The 22,087-nt window shown below is 41.9% G+C and overlaps 2 protein-coding genes across 2 annotated transcripts in view; one reads left to right on the top strand and one right to left on the bottom strand.

Moving 5' to 3' along the window:
* Positions 1-1,693: 1,693 nt before the first annotated feature.
* The window catches only part of TNNI3K (TNNI3 interacting kinase), a 273,108-nt gene continuing 252,714 nt past the window's right edge, over positions 1,694-22,087 (bottom strand). Inside the window, exons 24-25 of the mRNA XM_033115870.1 lie at positions 5,455-5,534; positions 1,694-2,224 (exon numbers count right to left, since the gene is read on the bottom strand). Coding sequence (XP_032971761.1) covers positions 2,148-2,224; positions 5,455-5,534 — 157 coding nt within the window. The 3' untranslated portion in view covers positions 1,694-2,147. The remainder of the gene's footprint in view (positions 2,225-5,454; positions 5,535-22,087) is intronic.
* LRRC53 (leucine rich repeat containing 53) overlaps positions 8,451-22,087 on the top strand; it is a 65,697-nt gene continuing 52,060 nt past the window's right edge. The window contains 1 exon segment of the mRNA XM_033115869.1: positions 8,451-8,595. Within this exon segment, the coding sequence (XP_032971760.1) occupies positions 8,547-8,595 (49 nt within the window). The 5' untranslated portion in view covers positions 8,451-8,546.

The following is a 22,087-nucleotide window of genomic DNA, read 5'->3' as shown; positions in this document are numbered from 1 at the left end:
ATCAGGTGAGTCGGGAGGGTGTTCCAATACAGTGATTTGTTCACTGGCTAAAAACTCCCTCACAGACAGTGCCGTGTGAGCTGGTGCATTGTCATGATGCAAGAGCCATGAATTGTTGGCGAAAAGTTCAGGTTGTCTTTTTCATGCAGCCTTTTCAGCACTTCCAAATAGTAAACTTGGTTAACTGTTTGTGCAGTTGGTACAAATTCATAATGAATAATCCCTCTGATATCAAAAAAGGTTAGCAACATCGCTGCAACGAGCTCATGAACTTAATTATCAGGCCTCATATGTGTGTGTGTGTGTACATTCTTTAACTTTCTAAGGTATTCCTTTAAACTCAGCTCATGAAAGGCTTAAGCCCCAAAGTATCCCAGGCTAGGTGCCGGCTCGTTCCATAAAGCAGAGCTGAGGAATAGAAGGAGAGCTGTGGAGACAGGTGCTCTTTAACCAGCCCATTCTTTTCTCCTTTTCCGCTTTGCCAGAAGGTTTTATGCCAAGGAGCCACTTCGGCCTCCTTGGTCCTGCTCATTATAAAGCCCCTTGGCAACTTGCTTGGGGGGATAGAGTAGCTGTGACTCTAGAATAATTAGGTGGGGAAATAAAAAAAAAAAAGGATACATCCACCTAGAAGTACCATGGCTTTAACTTCTACCTCCGGACTCACACTGGGCTATCCCCAAGCTATTCAGAGCATGTCAGGACTTTCAACTTTGCAAATACTGGCCATATGAAAAGGGTCAAAGAGATTTTAGAGGCGGGTTACTGCTCTGATAGAAATTGCTCATAAGAAACATATTTTCTAATGGGTAGGGGGAGTGGGAGGGATGCGAGAGCTTGCTGCAGACATCTAAGGAGCAATCAGCACCTCGATTCAGTTCCATTTGTACGTGAGTCCACGTTACTCAGGAGCAGGGGAAAGATTTGCCTACATGCAGCCCGTCAGAGTCTATATTCCTCCCATTGTTCTCCAGGCCCCTAGATGTCCTCTCAGGATTTAGAGCAGTGGTTCTCAGCCTGGGGAAATGTTGTCCCCCAGGGCATATTTAGAAACTTTCGAAGATGTTGTGGGACTTAGGGAAGCTGTTACTAGCACCTGGGGGATAGAGGCCAGGACACTGTTCAACCTCCCACACTGCACAGGACAACCCCCACAATGAATTATCCCTCCAAAATGTCAACAGTGCCGAGATGTAGAAAGCCTGCTTTAGAGAATACCCAAGCTTCTTTTACTAATTTCATGTCTCTTACCCAGATAAAAGCAGTAATTATCACGCTGAATTTTTATGATTTCCTGCTTCGTTTTTTCCAAGTCTGTATTTTAATAGCCAAACGGTTTTGTTTGGTTGGAATGAGCACAGAGAGTAGATTTAGCATTTTCTGAAGGCAGCAGCTACCTCAGGTATCTTCCCAGGGCACCGTGCCAGAGTCTCGTATGAATGGCAGGTTTGCATTTGTGGGCCAGTGTCATAACAGTACCAACAGCACTGACGACACCTTGGTGCTGACAGCAACAGGTTGCCGAAGCAGGGCACAGAGTACTTGGTATGATGTAGAAAGGAAGCTAACTAATTAAGTGCTAAATTTTTGCATGCTTCTTGATCTGAAGGTCATGACTTCTTTCTACCAGTACGTCTGAAAGAAGGTATACTCAGTAGCAGTGTTGTTGGAATGAAACACACTTCTGAATCAATTTTGTATGCCACCAAAGAATCTTTAATCACAGCACTGGACAGTAGAGGTAACATAATGAGGTAAGAAAAGGAACAATATTCTAAGAAATCAAACCCAGGGTTCTCAAACACAGGTCTACATAATTCAGCCTAGGGAAACAAAATAACTGTTAAGTGCCAACCATGGACTTAGACCACATCTCCACGTAAGAATACAAATTTGCTTTTTTTTTCATTTACACAATTAAAAACAATTCTTCAAATACATTTTGTCTTGGTTCTTTTACATGTCATTCCTTAGCCACAAACCCAAAGCCCAACTTGTGGTAGGGAATTAAATAGGACCAATGCAAACACACGCATTTAAGGAGACCCTAGAGGGTAAAATATTATAATTGGAAGCAAGTCTGCCATGGTTGGAATTGTTGCTGTCAGTCTGAGGGAAAACTCTCCTTAGGTCTACGCGGAATGCTGTCAGCTGCTGTCCTCGAAACTGCCACTATTCCGGCAAGAATGAAAATGCATTGGGCTCATGGGATCAGACACGTAGCCTGCATGAGAAAAGAAGTCCAGCTGTTACTTATTCGCCTTTCTGTCCATCTCCCCCTTTTTCTTCACCAGCCTCACACAGTGAGGCACAGCTGCCAAGCAGCTTCTCCTGGCTCATGTGAACACAGGGTCTGGACAGCAGTTGCTGGCAAGCAGTTGTAAAAATAAAAGCAAAATTTCAAATGAAAACAGAGAGAGCTGAGACCAGAGGAACATCAGTGATGGATGTCTGATTTAGACTCATGCTGGTCAGGTGACATTTTGAGTTTGGAGGAAAGAAGTGTACAGTTCAGGAAGATGGGATATCATGATGGCTAGAAACATGGGCTTTCCTGTCAGGCAAATCTGGGTTTAAACCCTGGCTTCACTACTTCCTGCTTCTGTGACTTTTGTCACCTTAACCTTTCTAAGTGTCTTCATCTGTAAATGGGAAAAATAGTACCACTTACTTATAAGGTTGGTAACACACTTAAGATAATTAGTACAGTGTCTGGCACATACAAATGATGGCTAAAAAAGGAAGGTGGAGATAGCAGTAGAGAAAAAGGAAAGAGCCACTGTTTACAGCAGGTTGGCCTGGTTGTTTTTTCCCTCCCCAAGAGCTCAGCTGTTAAGTGCAAATCAACGCTCAGGTCTAAATGCCGGTGGCATTTGATGCTCATGGAAGCTATAGCCCTGGGTGTGTGCAGAGAATGGCTCTAGGGGCTCAGGATCACGCCACTGTCCTGGAGAAGAGGACATGTGCAGGAGCCAGTCACCTTTCCACTCTGAGTAAGGAAGCCATTCGTTGCTTCTGTGAAAATGTGCACATTTGTCAATAGCTATTGCTGCACTTTGCTCACCTTTGATAGCTGAGTTTTCAAAACCATTTCAGCCATCTATGTCTTCATCAAGACATCTAGCAATATGCAGTTGGATAGGCATATTTATTTTCATAAGAAAGGTCTCTGTCAGAATCTCTTGGGCAGCCCATAAACTCTCCTGAGAGGAAATGGCGCCGCTGCCGGTGTTGTCGCTGACCCTCCTCTCTTGCTCACCTGTAGTGGGGCTGGCCCTGGTCACAGCTGAGATGAGGGAAAGCAGGCTATACATCACTGAATCCTCATTCTGGGTGGACTCAAGCAAAATCTACATCCTAGGGCAAAAGTATTTCCTTTGATCTAGCCTAAAACTGCGACTTCATTCCAGGCATAGATAGATGCTTTGATAAGGTTGTAATCCCTTTATTACTATAATCAACAACCTTCTAATGTACCACATGTGGTTTTACTGGCGTATGAAGCTCCACGCTTCTCTCCCCACAGGACTCCAATGGGAATCTGATTGTGAGCGCACGTCCCTCCACTGTGAGCAGGCTCTCCTTTGGGGAGGTGCAGCAAAATCAGCAGGGCATGGATGCTGACATTTATTACTGATGCCATCATTGCCAGAGTTGGAGGACAGACATGTTGTACATGGATAGCCACTCAGCTGAAGAGGGACCTCGGTGCAATCTGACCACAGGCTTCAGGCAAAGACGGAAGAAAACATGTTTGCATGTTTTGTTACGTCAGGGTGAAAGGTCTCAAGCACAGAGAACATAGCTATGTACTTAATTTCATCTTGGTTCTCCAGCCCTGCTCTTTGGGGTGTGAGGGAAGAAGAAACAGTTCATAAAGTTGCTTATACCACAATTGGTTTTAGAAATGCAAATGGAGGGCAATTAAAAGGTTCTTACTTGTACTATGTGATGTTCCTAGTGGGAGATATTAAACATATTTCCTTTGTCTATTGGGTCTCTCACTCCATCCAAACACCCTAATGTTTTCTTCTACCCTTGGTACAGATATGCACAGGAAAACCCAACTTTTGTACTATTGCATCTCTTTGTCTTTCTTCTCCATCTTGAGGAATTCTGCTCAAAGCCCTATTCCTTTAAGAAGAAGATAGTTAAGCTACAGAAATACTTCATCTTGAAACTCCAACACGAAAGGAAAGATTTCTGGTTGAAGCACGCATTTCAAAGGGTGCCCTATATTTTGTGGTTGTGTAGTCACATCTGTAAAGGTTTGAGAAAATGATACTCTATCTATAAAAAAAAATGTGATGATGTGACACTTAGAGCACTGTTACTGGACTGGCCAATTATGTTGTAAAGCAGAAGATAAAAAGAACTCGGCTGCATTCTAGGCACATATTGGGAGTCAGAAGTACAAAGTCCTTTCTTTAATGTTTCCAAGTAGTTTGTCTGTATCTATCCAGAACAATTTTTTTTCCTTTCTTTCTTAAAAGCTTCCTCCGCTGTTACTCTGCAGATGAGGTGCACTGGTGAAGATCCCAAAGCTGAGGGTCTCCAGGTTTTATTGCCATTTAAATCAGAGAACCAGGAATACATCACCCAATTTATTCTTCCCCAAACACAGTTCTTGTAATAAATCTGATCTCTTTAACTGACATACATTTTTTTCCAGTCCTCCATATTGTCAAAGAAGAGTTCCCATGAATAAATGAGGCCATTGTGTTAAAATTCCAATTAAATATAGAGCCTCTCAGGCTTAGAGGTTGGGAAAAGGACATCACAGGCCTAGCACATTAATATGGTAGCTAATGATAAGGGCGATTGCCTATGCTCTGGCTTCAGGGGACTGCATAAAACTGTGTGAACTATTTTAAAGAGCTTTTATTAAGTCTTTTTAAAGTAGTCCTGTGCAAAATGGATCCCATCAGTGCTTCCCTTACTTCCTCTCCAGGTTTTTGAGGAAACGGTTGGGCTTACATGTTACCCTTGGGTACTTGCTAAAGGGCAAGCTTTCCCCCAGCATATGATGTAGTTGTGGAAGCTCATCTCTCATTTTTCTCCTCCCTCCCTCCATACCTGCGGGGTGGGGCTTAGAGGCAGTGGACTCAATAAGGTGACGCCAAAGTGTGTGAAATATGACGAGATGCAGGAGATTATTTTCACAAGAAGAGCTGTCCTTCATTCCATGGGCAAACATGCTCCCATTTTCTTTTTTCATACTTGCACATACACTTACACACTTACGCACACACATATTCATACATGATTAACTCAAAGGTAAATGTAGAATTATACAACTTACAAGATCAAAGTTTGCACTTTTGTAATATTTTAAAAGTATCCTTCATTTCTAGTTATTCCAAAATAGAATTTTTTTTTCCTCCTTCATTATCAAATAGGTATCACCTTCCTGGGGCAATTTCCTTAATCAATCTGAAGAACGAGTACACTTACCATATTTGTCAATGGGGGAGAACTGAAGGCTTCTCTTCATCTCTTCTAAAGACACGCCTTGAGAGGAACATTGTCCAGCACTAGAAAATCCCAGAAGACACACACTGAGAACCACTATGGTGGCTGGCTAATACGACTTTTATAGAACAGATTATTCGTTCAGCATAGAGCCCAGAGAACTGGCACAGCGATACAAAGGTGTTTTGATCTTATAAGTGACTAGTGGGCGAAGAGGTCAGAATTACAGTGGTCCCTCCGTATCCGTGGTGTTGCTTTCCATGGCTTCAGCTACCCACACTCAATTGAAGTATGAAAATATTAAATGAAAATTTCCAGAAATAAATAATTCATGAGTTTTAAATGGCGTGTCGTTCTGAATAGTGAGATACATCTCACTCCGTCACACTCCATCCTGCCCAGGAGGTGAACCATCCCTTTGTCCAGCGTGTCCACACTTTGTGTGCTACCTGCTCTTTAGCCTCTTAGTAGTGTCTTTGGTTCTCAAACAGACTCTCACAATATCGCAGTGCTTGTGTTCAAGTAATTCTCCTGTCATGCAGGGACTGAGCTCCCGCTCCCCGCACAAGAACGCAGGACATGGTGAGGCCAAAAAGGAGCACCAATAGAGCCATAGATAGGGGAGTCATTTCACTATAGTCTTGCTGGCAGCCGGTTGAGACACAAAAGCAAACATCTGCCAGTACCCCAACAGGGGGTCTTCCTGCACCCCAGTCTCGCTGGTGGCCAGGCGAGACACAGGAAGTAGGAGCCACACGATCCACAATCCACCAACCACGCTTGCTAACCCCACTCGCTAGCTGCAATCCGCCATCCGCACTTGCTATCTCAGCCATGGTAGTTATGTCAGTGGCCAATGGCTAACTGGTTACAGCTGATGGCCATCTACTACCCGAGCCAGCACCTATCCATGTGAGGCCGAGAGCCTGGAAACTGCTCTTTGGGACTCTGTCTCCACACCTCATTCTACTTAAAAGCCCCAAAGTGCAACAATAGTTTAAACTTTATCCTAAGTATGCATTCATAGGAAAAAATCACAGTGTATACAGGGTTTGGTTCTATCTGCGATTTCAGGCATCCACTGGGGGGTCTTGAAATGCATCTTCCATGAATAAAAGGGGACTACTGTCTTTGGAGTAAGTCAGGTCTAGGTGTGAGTCCTGGCTCTTCCAGGTAGGCTACAACTCTTAGCTGTGTAACCTTGGGCATGTCACCTTTCTGAGCCTCAGTTTATTTATCTGTAAAATGGGAAAAGTACATAAATAATTTTGAGTTTGTTTTGATGATTAAATATAACAAGGAATATTGAATCTAAAATCTGGGTTAATATACTTGGAAGCCTTACTTAAGAGGAACTAATAACCATTATTATCTTAGTAATAATCAATATAAATAAAACACATCCCAAAGGGTATTGTTATTGTTATATTGTTATTATGGTGGTAATTATAATAGATAGTGATAATGGTATTTATTGTATGGTTCCTATCTATGAATCACTTACGTATCTCATCTCGTTTAATCTTTATCACTATCTTATCATTACCAAATCATTTGTCTCACTTAACTGGAGCAATTAAGTAACTTGTTACACAGGTTTGGTAAATAGCTCATCTAGGATTCAAACCCAAGTCATTTAGATTCCAGGGCCTGTGCATATATCCACTATTCAAATAGTGATTCCTGGCCTTTATTAATCCTTCCCTTCACCAAACTCCTCCTACTCTCTTACCATTTTGGTTAATGGTGTTGTTTCTTTTCTACCTGTTCAGACTCAAAACCTGGAGTTATCAAAATGTTCACCCTAATACCTAATCACATCGGTCAGTTAATTGTATACCTGTAGTCTCCCTGGTATCCATCTGTCTCATCCATATATTAGCATCCTTAAGAGGCTGTGTCACGCAGGGTGTCGCGCTGGGTCTCTGGTCCTGCTCCCCACAAAAGAACGCAGGACATGGTGAGGCCAAAAAGGAACACCCATGGAGCCATAGATGGGGGAGTCATGCCACTATATTCTCGCTGGCGGCTGGGTTGGAGACACAGGAAGCGGGAGCCACACTGTCCGCAACCCACAGTCCTAACTGCAATCCGCTCTTGCTAGCTCAGCCCCCATCTTCTTGCTAGCCCCCATTTTCTGCTAGCATAGCCACGGCAGTTACATTAGTGGCCAATGGCTCACTGGTGACAACTGACGGCCAACTCGTCAGAGCTGATGGTCATCCAATCACAGTTGATGGCCATTTACTACCTGAGTGAGCACCTTTCCACATGAGGCCGAGAGCCTGGAAACTGCACTCCTGGCTCTGTCCCCACAGGCCGCCCTCAGAATCCCCTGCCACGTTATTAGAAAATGTTCTCTTGGAAAAGTTAGATTTTTTTTAAACACCCACATCCGTTTACACTGATTAATTCACTTAGCTGCCTTAAAAATGGCCACATGTTTGGCCTCACTTTTTTAAGCTCTAAAGATGTTGTTTATCAGGAGAAACTCATGATTAAATGGAAGAAGAAAAAATATTGACTTAAAGTGGGACGTGCTGTGATCTCAATCAACATTAAATGGCAAACCACACTCAGTTCTGGGCAACAGAATGCCATTCAAGGGATTTTTCAGAATAAAATATACTGATAACTGTAACCTCTTTAGCACTCTAGCTCCTTTTAAGAAATGGGCTATACACAGTAGTCTTGGCAACAACAAGATAATAGAGAATAAATATTTTATCATCAAAAAGGCTATCTGGTTTCCCATGAATAAAAGCCCATCTCCAAGCTGTCTTATTTATTCAGTTGCTGAATGCAATTCACGTCGGGGGACTTAACTTTCCTGCCCAAGGGATGCCATGTAGGCTGACTCTGGACGTTGTTCCAAGATGACAGACAGATGGAAGCTAAGTATGCCCAAGTCAAGCAAAGCAAAAGAAACCAGATCCTGATCAATGGAACTAGTTGTCCTCAACCCCTGTGCATCCAGACTTCAGCGGAAGTTTCACAGAAGCCCAGAGTTTGAGGAAAACACCAGGACCTCTGTTTGCTGAAGTTGTGGTCAGTGAAAATAGGCATTTCCAGTGATGCAGCTGCCCCATGAATTCAATGAAAGTAAATGTGAACTAATGGCAGGTAAGGAAGGCACTCAATTTTGCAGTGTTTCAATATTACTATTCAACTAGATAGCCTTCTTTATGCTAAAAGGATGCTATCTATATTACAGAGGCATATATATGAATAATATATGATATTATATGGGCACTTCCAGGTATACTTTTTACGAGAATGGAATGAAATTTTCTCTTTTAAAAAGAATAAGATAGTCTTTAGGTTAGTTTTTGCATACTATCCATTATATTGATATATCTTATTTTAGTGCTAAAAAGTTTCAGTCATTTTAGGCTCAACAGTTCTTATAAGCTCTGTGATATGGATGTAAAGATAAACACAATCATCAGCCATTGTCTCTTATAAAGGTGCTCTAGGGAATGAATAATTTATCCAGAATGAAGAGCAGAACCAAAATTGAAAAGATATTTCTTGCTTCTCAACCCATGCTTTATGGGTATAGACTACCTAGCAGACTGCTAATTACGGCAGTTCATGCCCAAATCCACAGATGTAATTTGTATTTGTGTGTGTGCATGCCATTCAGGTTATGACTTGTCAGCACAAATGACCAAGTTTGCAAATAGTCACATGGTCTGTGAATGGACATCATGTTCCCTGGCCAAAGACAACAAGGGCATTCAAAACTCCACTCTGAGGCTATTCTGGCTGAAATAAATGCAAAGATAAGGGAGCTTATGACAAACACATTAAGTAAAAAATATCCAGTGAGAAGTAAATCAATATATACGTAAGATTACAGAAGATCTACAAAGAATGGGAAAAATACTAAAATATAGAATATAGAAGGACCCAAACTATGGCTTTAATTCTTCAAAGCAGGAGTAAGGCAGCGTCTACAAACTAAACCAGTGAGTTAATGTACATTTTAGGCAAAACTCCCCCCTGCCCACCTCCCCCCCCAAAAAAAAAAATTAAACAGAGTTTTTCTGTACACTAAAAAAAGGACTGATTACTAGAAGCTACCATGGCTTCAGTAAGAAAAAAAAAAGTCATGCTGGATTTGCTTTGTTTATTTTTGATGAGGATAAATTTAAAGGGGAAATCCATAGACGAGAAGATACATCTGGATTCTCACAGATAGGGGACAGAGTTTCTCCTGATTGCTTTGTAAGTGAGAAGGGGAGAGCTGTGCCAGGCGACAAATGGTTAGATGGGATTGCCACTGGTTGATATCCAGAACTGATACAAACTTCAGGTGGTGACACTACCCACAGGGTTAAGTGGGGTCTTAGACATTGGGAATAGTTAAAATAAATTACCACATTTCCTAAAGTTAGAATTGTCCAGAAATAGATTGAGTTGTTCTAGAAGGGGGTACTTACTGTCCCATCTCTGGGAATGTTCCAGCTGGGGCTGGAGCACCTGGTGGCCCTGGGTGCTATCGTGGGATAGAAGTGTCCACCTGGAGGTCACATGACGTGATGTCCTCAGTCCCTCCCTTTCTTACATGCTATGCGTCTTTAGAAGGTATTCATGAACTGTGTAGACTTTGTGTTGAAAAGGCAGAGTGAGGTGTCACAGTTCTCACTTAGGCAGAAGATTTTTATCTTCCTTATCTGAAGTGTCCGACATGTGGCCAAGGCTGAATGTCTGATTTCCACATACATGCTACAGCATATCTGGCCACACATTACTTCTACGAATCAAGGTGATGTTTATAGCTTTTTGTCTATCTACATTTCCTTTGAAATAGTCACTGAACTGTGCGATTTGCCTGAAGGAGCTATCTCCTGTAGTGCTCTATTTCAAAGGAAGAGCCACACTGCCATCTAAGATGAAGCAAAGGAAAGTGTGGAGAAATCACTGTCACATAAACCCATTATTAAGAATTTGAATGACAGGTTGTGCAAGGTTGGTACTGGAAAATAAGACTTACTTCAAACAGGTTTTTATATAAGATAAATGTAGAATATTCATGTTGCCATGCCTCAGGGGTGGGGGAAAAAATACCCTAAAACACTATGCTGTCTATTACTTCCAGAAAGGTACATTGCTAAGCAAGGCTCAAGAGGAAATAAGGAAAATACTGTCTGAAGAGACTCTGAGGGATTGTGGTGCCATCTCTCCCGAGGGTGGCAGCCGGCAGTGCCACAAGGAATCCTTATGGTCCCATTGAGCCTTATAAGCAGCCAGTATTGTGGCTTCTGAAGCACAGCCTGCCAGAGGCCGTTGGGAGTGGAGCAATGAATCACAGTTTTGGCTGTGGGATTTCATGAGTCCTCAGAATATGTGCTAGTGCCATAATTGCTTCTGACTGAATTACATTCCAGAGAAGGCAACGGATGGGCATACAGTCCAAACAGAACCATTTTTTATCATATTCTTCCAAGTGTGGCTTTTGCAGAGCTGGGGACTTTGATTTGGTGAATTACAGGGAATATGCACAGTCTACATGGCTTGAAAACCAGAGTGAAATGAAAACAACCATATGAAAATAAAGAGACCTAGAAAATTAAGTGCTACCATAATGATATAACAATAATAATTTCTTTGATTTGCAGAGGGCTTTATAGCTTGCACATACTTTTATATTGATTAGCTGAAAGCATTTTTACTTTATGAGGTAAAAATGAGGTGTCTGGGAAGGCAATAATTTTACCTTCACTCTATGCAGGTGGAGAGTTAGGCTCAGAACGTTTGAATAACCTGTTTGAACTCATAGAGCTAGTAAGAGGCAGAACAAAAGGTCTCCAAACTTCCATTCCATGCTCTTTGTTCTCAAACACACTGCATTTCATCACAGTGCACGTCCAACCGTTGCTCTGTTACCATTTGGGGTGCTCACTGAGTTAGTCATGAGTTTTGGACCCTTTGTGTACAAAGACGAACACGAACGTTCTCATAGAGAAATATCCCTCATCATTATAGAGAAAGCAGAATCAGTTTTCTCATGTCTTACTTTGTTATATCTTTGAAAACATTATACTTTCCCCTGCCCAACCACGGCTTGCATGTCCCGGTGCAGTGATGCCAAAACCTGAGACACACACTAACCTTTCTAAATGAGATGGTGATGATCCCCGTCCACTCTCTGGTCTTGTGTAAGGCTTTCTAAGCTGCATGCATGGATTCATCTTCCTAAACACTGCCCTGACAATGTGGAACAGGAAACCACTAGGTAACTAGTGTGATTCAAGACTTCAGGCAAAATTTTCTTCCATTCAAGTTGGTCCAATTCGTTTTTTATGCAGCTGAACATGCCCTCGTGCTCCCTGTAACCTGGAAGATTTAGCCATATGGACTTTGTATAAGGCAACATCAGCCAAGACCTCACAGCTTTGCAAATATGCTTTGTGGTTTACTGGATCTTTTTGCCATCTGTCATAATGAGGTTACCTACATAAGAATATTAGCGCGAAGATCAATGCCATATGCAACGCACCCCCCTTCCTCAAGAGGAATATATCCAAGTTAGGAGTCATTTCTTTCACATACACGTTACATCCCACCAGGATTTCAGTTCTTTGACACTAATCTAAGGGACTAATACAAAGGAAAGCTGGAGAAATAGCCCACTGAGATCCCTAATAAAGGTGTTTACACAAGGAAAATAAATGCTTTGCCATAGAAAAGGCTACTCAAGTCATCTGGCTGTTCCTTTTGGCATTTAGCTGAAAACAAATAGATGTATTTAAAACAAACCTGTCAGAGGGATAAATGCCTTTCTACCCTTTGCAATGTTTTTCTATGCAGCCCGCCTTTTCTCTGGCCTAAAGAGACTCTAATATTAGAAATGCAATCACCTTTGGCCTAATTTTGAAATTGTCCAGTCAGACTCTTATGAATAAGCACTTGTTAATTTATTAGCTACGTTGAACATATTTATTTATTCATGATTTCATTCTAGCTCTTTTCAAAACATTATTTTGTCTTTGTCAATATTCCCTACTTGATAATGTCCTAAATTAAAACAAATTTATTGCTCCCATTACAGTGAATGGGCAACGGCCAAAGTATTTAATGGGGTCAGAGGTCACTACAAAATATCTCTTTCAGGAAAATCAAACCCATCAGCTTTCTTTCAGTGGCAAATGTCCCCAGGCTATAAAGGACTGGAAGACTTGGCAATGGGTCATGGTTCTGTTTGAGCCATTAGGCAAACATCCAAGGTCTCAGCTCCTCCGTTTTTTTAAAGTAAAAAGCAATTAGGGAAAGAATTATGAATAAGGAAAAAATGCAGCGAGAACTGAAAATGTGTGTTCATTCCTTGATGGCTCATAAATTATTAATATGCTCAACAGTAACCTAAAACCACCACCACTTCTCCGTTTACCTGTGCTTTAAGCAGGTATAAATGAGTTAATTGCACGATCCAGTAGGATGGACTGTACATGCTTTGACTGCTAAAACTGAGGCCCATCCTTTAAATATAGCGAAATCTTTCTTCTATTTCACCTTTTGTACTCACTATCATCCAAATAAATGAAAGTATTTACAATGTTAGAGCTCTGAGATCTTGGTATCACGATGGTCATAAAGCCCACTTCTCACTCCTCCATTTTCCCATCTCCCATTTTACCAAGAAGGAAAGATGAGATCACTTATCCAAGTTCATACATCTAGGTTATCGTGAACTCAGGAACATAACCTGGAATGCTAAACTTCTATTCTTCTTTGATGGTTTTTATTGTTTTTAAGGAGAAAAGGCAAACTAAAATTTGTCGTGTACCTGCTAAGTGTCAGAGACTCCACTAGATGCTTTACAAACTTTATTATGTTTGTTCCATCGAACAACCCAGTTTACATGTGAGGAAACGCAGGCTCAGATTGTCTAAGTCTTGTCCAAGGTCACATAGCCATAATTCACATCGAGGCCAGGTGGGATCCAAATTTCCTGCTTTTCCTACTTAAATTCTGTTGGCTCTAGAAATGATTCCCAAACCTAAACCTATAACCGTGTCTCTTTCCCTCTCTCCACGTTTTGTTTTGTTTTTGTTTTTGTTTTTCTTTAATCAAGCACAATGCCAGGTGCTGTGCTAAGTGCTAGTGATACAGATATGAGTGTGACGAACATGAACACTACTCTTTGTGGTAAATAGAAATGTAGACATGTACAGGTTAACTTCAATGTCTTGGAACCCAGTATATGCTCTAAAGGGTACCCCCCCATACAGAGGAAATGAAGGACAAGCAAGAGATCCCCAGGGGAGGGGGCTTCTGAGGACAGGGCTAAGGCTAGGAGGGACATGAGCAAAGTTCTAGGAAATCAAAGGGCCACAGTGAGTGAATATATCCATATATCAACTTTTCATTTTGAAACAATTGCAAAATAAAGAAAGGTGGCAACAATGGTACAACTTTTTTTCCTGAACCATTTGAGAGTAAGCTGCCAATCTGATGCCCATCCTTTCCCAAATACTTTCCTACAATAAAAAACAATCCTACATAACCTCAATGTAACCATTTGATTCCACCATTTACTCTCAGACCCTATTCAACTTTTCCCAATTAGCTCAATAATGTTCTTTTATAGCTAAAAGAATCCAATTTAGAATCATACATAGCATTTAGTGATTATGTTTCTTTAATCTTCAGTCTGAAACAGTTTCTTAGTCTCCTCTTGAATTACACGACTATGACATTTTCGAAGATGACAAGCCAGTTATTTTGCAGAATGTCCTTCAATTTGGTTTTACCTGAGATTTCCTAATGATTAAATTATGTATCTTTGGCAAGAAGTGATGCTCTGTGCTTTTCATTATGTGCCATCACGTTTTGATTTGTCCCATTACTGTGTTGTTAATTTTATCACTTGATGAAGGTAGTTCTGAAAGGGCTCTTTACTACAAGATTACTCTTTTTCTTTTTGTAATGAATAAGTGTTTTGTGGGCAGTTCTTTGTTATAAATATCCCACATCTCAACCAAATTTCGGTATTTTCATATATTTATATCTGTATGGATTTAAAGTTATTATTTTATTCAATGGATTATAATGTTACTGTCATTATCTATTCTGATGCTCCAATTATCTCAGGGTTGGCAAACAGGAGCCCCTTCAAGCTGTCCCTTTGAGACATACCATCTTCCTCTGAGTCCCTCTTTACTTTCTCAAATAAGACGTCCTAGGCTGGTTTTGTACACTCCTGGCTCCAGTCTTGAAATCTGCCATTTCTTTAAAGTACTCTATTTCCTTTTAGTGGAGAATTTAGAAATCAAGATCGAGGTGCTTGGTGTGCTCTTTGCACTTGAAGTGTTGTTGCTGCCAGACCCTTCCACTGAGCAGGCAAATAGACACCATGCATGTATATATGCGTACATATATGTGTTCACACAGTTAGATCTCTCCCTCTGCCTTCAAATCATAAATGCATGCCTATATCTCCAGTTCCAACCCAATATCACAGAGTCAGTTCTAGTTTTCTCTCTTTTCATATGTATAATGCCCTTCTCTGATGGTGAGAACCCTGGTTCCCATGATCCTTCACATATTTACTTATTTAATCAATGCCCCCGAATGTACAAATCTCTGGTTGCTGTCACACCCCCACCCCTTGAAACACACATGGACACCTCCTTTACCCACGTAGGCTCCAACATCCCATCCCCACTGTTTCCTCCATGTAGATGCCCTCCTTACCCACCTCTTGTGTTCTGACACCCTGCTCTGGGATAGTCCCCACCTGCCTGCCCCACTTGGGTGCCCTCCTCACCGACCTTGGGCTCCAGCATCAGCACGGAGCTGTGTGCCATGCAATGCCCTCCTCATCCTGCACGGTTCCATCACTTGCACCAGTTGCTGCTCACACTTACATGCGCTTTACCACCGTCATACTCCACTTCTCCATGCTGGTACCTTCCCCTGTGCAGATGTCCTTCTCAAGCTGCATGGAAACACAGTGGGCCACCGCCTCCCTGCATGAACACACTTCTCACTGTGCTTAGGCTCTCCCACCTCATGTGCTCTCACACCACCCCCTCTCACAGATGCCCTCCTTCCTATGCTTGGACTCTGACCTCCCATGCTGGGTTGTTCTCCCACATGGACCCCTTCCTCCCTGTACCTGGGCTCTAGGCACCCCCAGGCCTCTGTGGAAACCCTCTCCTCCTCTAGCTCTGGCTCTGCCACTCCGTGCCAGGCAGCTGCCACCCATCACTCTCACCACCCACACGGATATTCTCTGCTCCAGACTTAAAAGTCAGACATTCTGCTCCACACCCTTTGGGGAAGTTGACCTTGCTCAGCCTTGCTTAGTGGTTTTAGGACTAAACCAGTTGGGAAGGAAAGAGAGGGGAAAAGAATAACAAGGATGAACTTTTAAAAATGTTAATCAGATCATGTCATGTCCCTGCTCAAAATCCCTCAGTGACTCCGCAGCACACGTAGAACAATATCCTAATGCTGTGTGCTGGCTGGTAAAGCCTCCGTGGTCTGGATTCTGACCGACCAACCTGAGACTTTATCCTGTAACTACTTTCCCCTGCCTCCTACACGGTGTCCACTATGCAGGCCTTCTCTTTCTCCTCTTTGTTCTTGCCGTGTGAACTCTACCCTTGCTTTTTAGCTCTGCTGAATGCTGTTTCCTAGGGTCTTCCTTGTTTTTGCCATTCTAACCACCTCATCCAAACGGGCCTTCCACTCTTGATCCCATCAACCTGTTTTCATTGTCTGTTGCATATCCATCTGATTCACAACTGGACTGTGGGCTATTCATGGGGAGGGACCCTTCCTGAAGGGTCTTTGTATCTCCTGGGGCCTCACACAGCTCCTGGAATGGACTCGTCATAGTAAATGTGTTGACTTCTTGAAGGCAGACTTTATAGTTTCCCATGGGGAATGAGTTTCCAATGTGTGCAGTTTCAGAGCTATGTGACTTGAAAAGAATGACTATCTTATGTTTCTAGAGCAGGGGGTCAGAAAAATTTTCCTATAAAGGGCCGGACAGTAAATATTTTAGGCTTTGCAGCTCTTATAGTCTCTGTTGTAACTATTCATCTCTACTGTTGTAGCACAAAAGCAGTCATAGACAATATGTGAACAAACGAGCGAGGCTGTGTTCCACTGAAACTGGACAAAAACTGGCAGGGAGTTGGATTTGGCCCATGGGCCATAATTTATCAACCTCTCCTTTAGAGCAATAGATAAACCCAATTTGTGTTGCTCCCTTAAGCTGCCTTCCAAATTTGGACCAACAATTCTATCTCAATGGAAGTAGGATCTCCACTCATCTTTCATTGTAATTGTTTCTCCTAGAAGCTGAATAATAAAGAGCAAAATACATGAGCTAATGGCAAAACAGGAAAAAAAAAATACCTACTTTACATTTTTTCAGGGTTTACTATGTATCAGATATACAGAAATTGTATTCTCACTTAACCCTCATTGCAGCACTACAAAGAAGGTGACATTCTCATTTTCATCTTGTAGATGAGATATTTGAGGCTTGGAGAGATCAACTAACTTGCCCAACGTCATACGGCTTATCCATGGTAGAACTTGAATTTGAACACAGGTCTATCTGAGCCCAAGCTTTGAACCACTACTTTATAATAATGGCTACTGGGTGGGTACATAAATAAAAAATCACAAAAGCAATTTTATTGATGGAAGATAAAAGTGGCTACTGGATAGAGGCCTATAGAGCAATACATATTCGTTTCCCCTTTTGGATTGAGGAAAGTTCAAAGGCCATCTCTGCTGAAATTACATCTGTAGTCTCCATTGTGTGAATTCAGATCCACGCAAGAAATTCCATGTTCCTTTGTTCTTTATGACAGGCCAATCTGAATGGGGAGGTTTTAAACTCCCTAAACTCTTTGAACATGCAGAACATTGATCTTCACAAACCATTTGAAGCACCCTAAGGAGGTTACAAATTACAAGCAATATTTTTTTTTTGTTTGTTTTAAGTGAACGTATGCCAAACCTCTGGGACCTTTTGCTTCATCACACAACACCAAAGCTTTCCTCTCCTCCTCTGTGCATTCTTTGCTCTCAGATCCTGAATAACAAAATGGTATTATGTTGCTAGGGTGCCTTGTTCTTACGAAAAAGCTCTTTGCCTGCCAGTAACGTGGGGGCTGGTACCCGACTCTGGTGTGATGTGCTGTGTGCTTCTTTGACTCCTGGGGAAACCCAGGGATTGACATTTTCTGCTGAGCCCACCAGTGTTCCTGCCTTCTGTGTGGGTAGGAACATGACTGTGGATTCTGTAAGAAGTGCTCTGAGCCTTCTGCTCCGCTAGACCTCCGTGGTCACTTGTGTGTTGGCATTTATTAAGCCTTGATACATGGCATGCCAGACTGCACACTCCCTCAGAACAAGAGCCACGCTTTGTTATTTATCTGTGTAGCCCAGGCATTGGGTGCCTGGCACAGAGTATGCTCTCAACACATATTGAAAAAATGAATTTGGTGGAACTGGATTCCTGGTGATTTCTCCAGCCTCATCTCTCAGCCCCAGTCCTCTGTGCAGGTTGGCTGTGTGGTTAGGAGCAGAAGGTCTGAGTCAGACAGAGGCCATCTTCCAGTCCTGGCACCTGCACTGCCTAGGTGTAGCTTTTGAGCAAGTTACTTAACTTTCCTGTGCCTCCCTTTCCTTTTCTGCACAGTGGAGGATAACAATAGTACGGCTCATATCCGTAGGATCTTTGTGTGGATTATATAATGATATACATATAAAGGAGAAGAACCCTCACACAAAGGCTTCTCCTTCTCATTACCGTCTCTGCCTACAGCATCATTCCTGCCTCTTCTTCCACTACATAATGCTCTCGTCTCGCAAGTCTTGGCTTCCTTGTCCCCAAGGCTTGGTTTGCTGCCCTCTTTAGTATGTTCTTTACCACACTGTTGATCATTACTATTTTCACTTGCTGTCTCCCCCAGGGCCCAGACTACAGCCGTGCTAAATAAAATATTTATTAAATGGTTGAAGGAGAGGAAAGTAGGTTTAAAGAGCAAACTAATTGCCCATCTTTCCTCTCAGTGCCATAAAGTACACCGGGCAAAGTAATCCTTTTAGAAAGCAGCCTAATCGTGTCACTTCTCTGCTCGGATCCTGACAGTGGCTGCCACCTTGGTCTCCAAAAATGCCCAAGTGCTCCCAGAAGCTGTACCTCCTCCACCATCTGCCCCCTGCCCCCTGCTTCTCTGCTTTGTCCTCTATTATCTTCCCTAGTATCATTTCGCCTGGAGGTTCCCTGAATTCACAGACATGGTCTCACCTCAGACATGACTGTTCCCACAATCTGGAATGCTTTTCCCCAGGGAGCTGTGTTTCCCTGGTTTGCTCTGTTTACAGCTTTGCTCAAAGGTTACTTCTGGGGGAGGCCTTCTCAGACTATCCTGTTTAAAATGGCAAACCACATCTGTTTCTATGCTCCCTATCTCCTATCCTTGCTTTAATATATATATATTATATATTATATATATATATATTATATATATATATATATAATATATAATATATATATATATATAGTCTGTCACTCTCCTCCCCCACTAGAACAAAAGCTCCATGAGGGAAGGGATTCTTTTGTGTGTTTTATTTGCTGCTCTATTGCAGAACCTAGATATGTAAGCCCTGGATAAACATTTGCTAAATAAATGAATTCATTAAGTTAAAGAATGCCTATACCCCCAGAACTGAGAAAAATGGAAAACTTGTCATGAGCTTCTTTCTGGAAAGAATTCTGTTGCTTTGTGCTAATGCATTTTCTTTGTACAAGTTTTGAATAGGAATGGCTTTGGGGAGGCCCCGCAGTGAGTCACCAGTTGGGCCTACCCCAGGTCTGGCCACAGCCGTGGGACTGGGCAGCAGCTCTGGAGTCCACACAGTGTGAGTGCAGAGGACTGGCCCCTCCCTGTAGGGGGAGCCACCCCTTCTACCTCAGGAAACCCCACAGAGGCATGTCCTCTGCACGCTTCCATAACCAGCTGCATGGGGCATCAATCAGCTGTTAAAAAACCCAACAAGCTCTCTTGAACACTTCCAAATACTAGCGTGTTTCCCCCAAAATAAGATGGACCATCAGCTTTAATGCATCTTTTGGAGCCAAAATTAATATAAGACCGGGTCTTATATGATACAATATAAGACCTGGTCTTAAATTATATTATATAAGACCCGGTATTATATTATATTGTATTGTATTGTATTGTATTGTATTGTATTACATTACATTATATTATAATGACCCGGTCTTATATTATATTAAAATAAGATTGGGTCTTATATTAATTTTTGCTCCAAAAGATGCATTAGAGCTGATGGCCTGGCTAGGTCTTATTTTCGGGGAAACATGGTATCTGGTGCCAGTTACCACATGGGTACTATATGCTTTAAAAACTGCTCACATAGAAGAAGTCACTGGAATCTTTGTGGACACTGCAGCAGAAATTACTCGACTGTGTTTGTGGCTGGTCATACTTGGGCTCTTGCCAAATGTCAATGTTTTACAAAAAACACTTCTCTAGTGAAGGCAAGAACTCCACATTCACCCATGCCTTTGGAACTGTGGCTTGGCTTGGGAGAACTGCCTTGTTCTCTTAGATACGTGACTTAGAGGATATAGCAAGACACAAATAGCACATTCACAATTCTATAATACATGTCTTTACAAAGTCATAAGTTTCACAGAAGCATCAGGATAATGTCTATAAAAGCACTTTTTAAAATCATAGCTGTTAGAATATCTATTTCACATATATATTTAATTTCTCATTTAATCGTCCCAGCAGCCATATGGAAAAGGTATTATTATTATTATTATTTATTATTTTTATGAAGAAACTGAAGGGCAGAAGGTTGGGTAATTTGTCTGAGGTGAGTGACCTGGCCAGGACTAGGGAGGTGGGGGACAGAAACACACAGTGGGGCTCGTTGTTTTGCTGCTGTGCAGTGTGGCCCCATTACAGAAAGCCTTGTGAGGTGAAGTGAACACACGAGGTTCTTCCCTTTCATTAGTAATTTGGATTTTTCAATTTCCAGTGGCCAATTGGGTTTGGTGTTAGAAATGTGTTCTTCTGGCCATGACCCTATTGACGCTTTGGATCATACAGTGCTGGGCTTTACGTGTTCACAGTCTAATCTTGAATTCCCTCTAAATTTCACGTAAGTCAGGAGCTTAGGTAAAAAGAACACATTTGGAACTTGTAAAAACACCATTTTTAATCCAGATTTGAATCACACAGTCAATCTTCCAATCAGAAAATGAATATGTTATTCTGGGATTGCCTCCTTAGATATTTCACATACACACACACACACACACACACACACACACTTTAGGGGCTAAAAACCCAACCACTTACATTTTTAAAATATATGGGAAAAAGACATATTCCCTCTTTTTCATGCTACTTTTAAACTGTAAAATATCTTCAGGAGTAAGCCTTCTATTCTGTGTTGGGAGAATTAGTCATGCAACTCCCACTACAAATATCCCCCAAGCACCACTCTGGAAGTGTACCTGTTGGTCTACCTTTTAATATAAGACACCAGGCTGAAAGGAAACGGCGTCTGGGGAACGGGTAATCTGAGCTGCCGCGGGTTCCCATAGGAACGCTGGGAACATGCTTCTTTTATTTATGCGCCTTTGCAACAGCTGCCTTCTTTGGATTCTGGCTCTTAGCAAGTGCAAGCAGCAGCTCCGAGCACAGAACTGCCCTAAATGTCTCTCTTTGAAGCCCTTGAGTCTACAGCTTTCTATTTGTGTCTGGCCCCGATTCATCATGGGCCTGAATGCTTCACCTGCTATGTTAAGTTTCCAATGGAGCTAAACCAGATTTTTTCTTTTTTTTTTTTTCTTAAAAAAAAACAACTCCAGGCCAGTGAATCTCAGTATGAGAGTTGGAAAAGTGAGAAGGGTAGGAAGGAAGACAGATAGTAATTCCTTCCTGCCATCTATCTTTGGAAGGATATTGATATATCTTCCTCACCTGGATGTTTTGCTCTATGTGGACCCCAGTTCCCTGCTTAGAAGATCAACAACCGTTGGATGCAGACCAACAATCATTCTGGGCTTTGGAGCAGTTATGATTCGTAGCAGAAATGGCACTGTGAATAAACTCGCACAGATTTTGAAGAGAGTTTTCCTTATTCTCAGGGATCAAAACACTTGATATTTCAGTAAAAATAGCTAGAAACATTCAGTCACTCATTTATTAATTCATGCATTCACTTATCTGATCCCGTGCCCTTCCTATCACGAAATGCACCAAGCTTTGCCCAAATGGCCTGTTCACCAAATCTCTGGGTCCATCTTGCGGAGCACTGTGTTCCCCTTGTCTGGAATATAGTGAGTCCTTACCAATTATTTACAAATCAAAGAAGGAAGAAAGGAAGGAAATGAAAAAAGGCTTTATGGAAACAGCACTTAATATAGAAGACATATATGTGTGTGTGTGTGTGTGTGTGTGTGTGTGTGTGTGTGTGTGTGGATGATAAGGGAGGGATTCATTGTACTAGAGCATATATTTCGTATAACAGATAACATGTGTTGAGCAGTAACTCTATTCCAGACATTATTTGAAGTGACTGACATAGATTGTTT

This window comes from Rhinolophus ferrumequinum, chromosome 9 (genome assembly GCF_004115265.2).
Source record: "Rhinolophus ferrumequinum isolate MPI-CBG mRhiFer1 chromosome 9, mRhiFer1_v1.p, whole genome shotgun sequence".
Classification (NCBI taxonomy): domain Eukaryota; kingdom Metazoa; phylum Chordata; class Mammalia; order Chiroptera; family Rhinolophidae; genus Rhinolophus; species Rhinolophus ferrumequinum.
The sequence above is the reverse complement of the archived record's forward strand: the minus strand, read 5'-3'. Positions and strand labels throughout refer to the sequence as shown.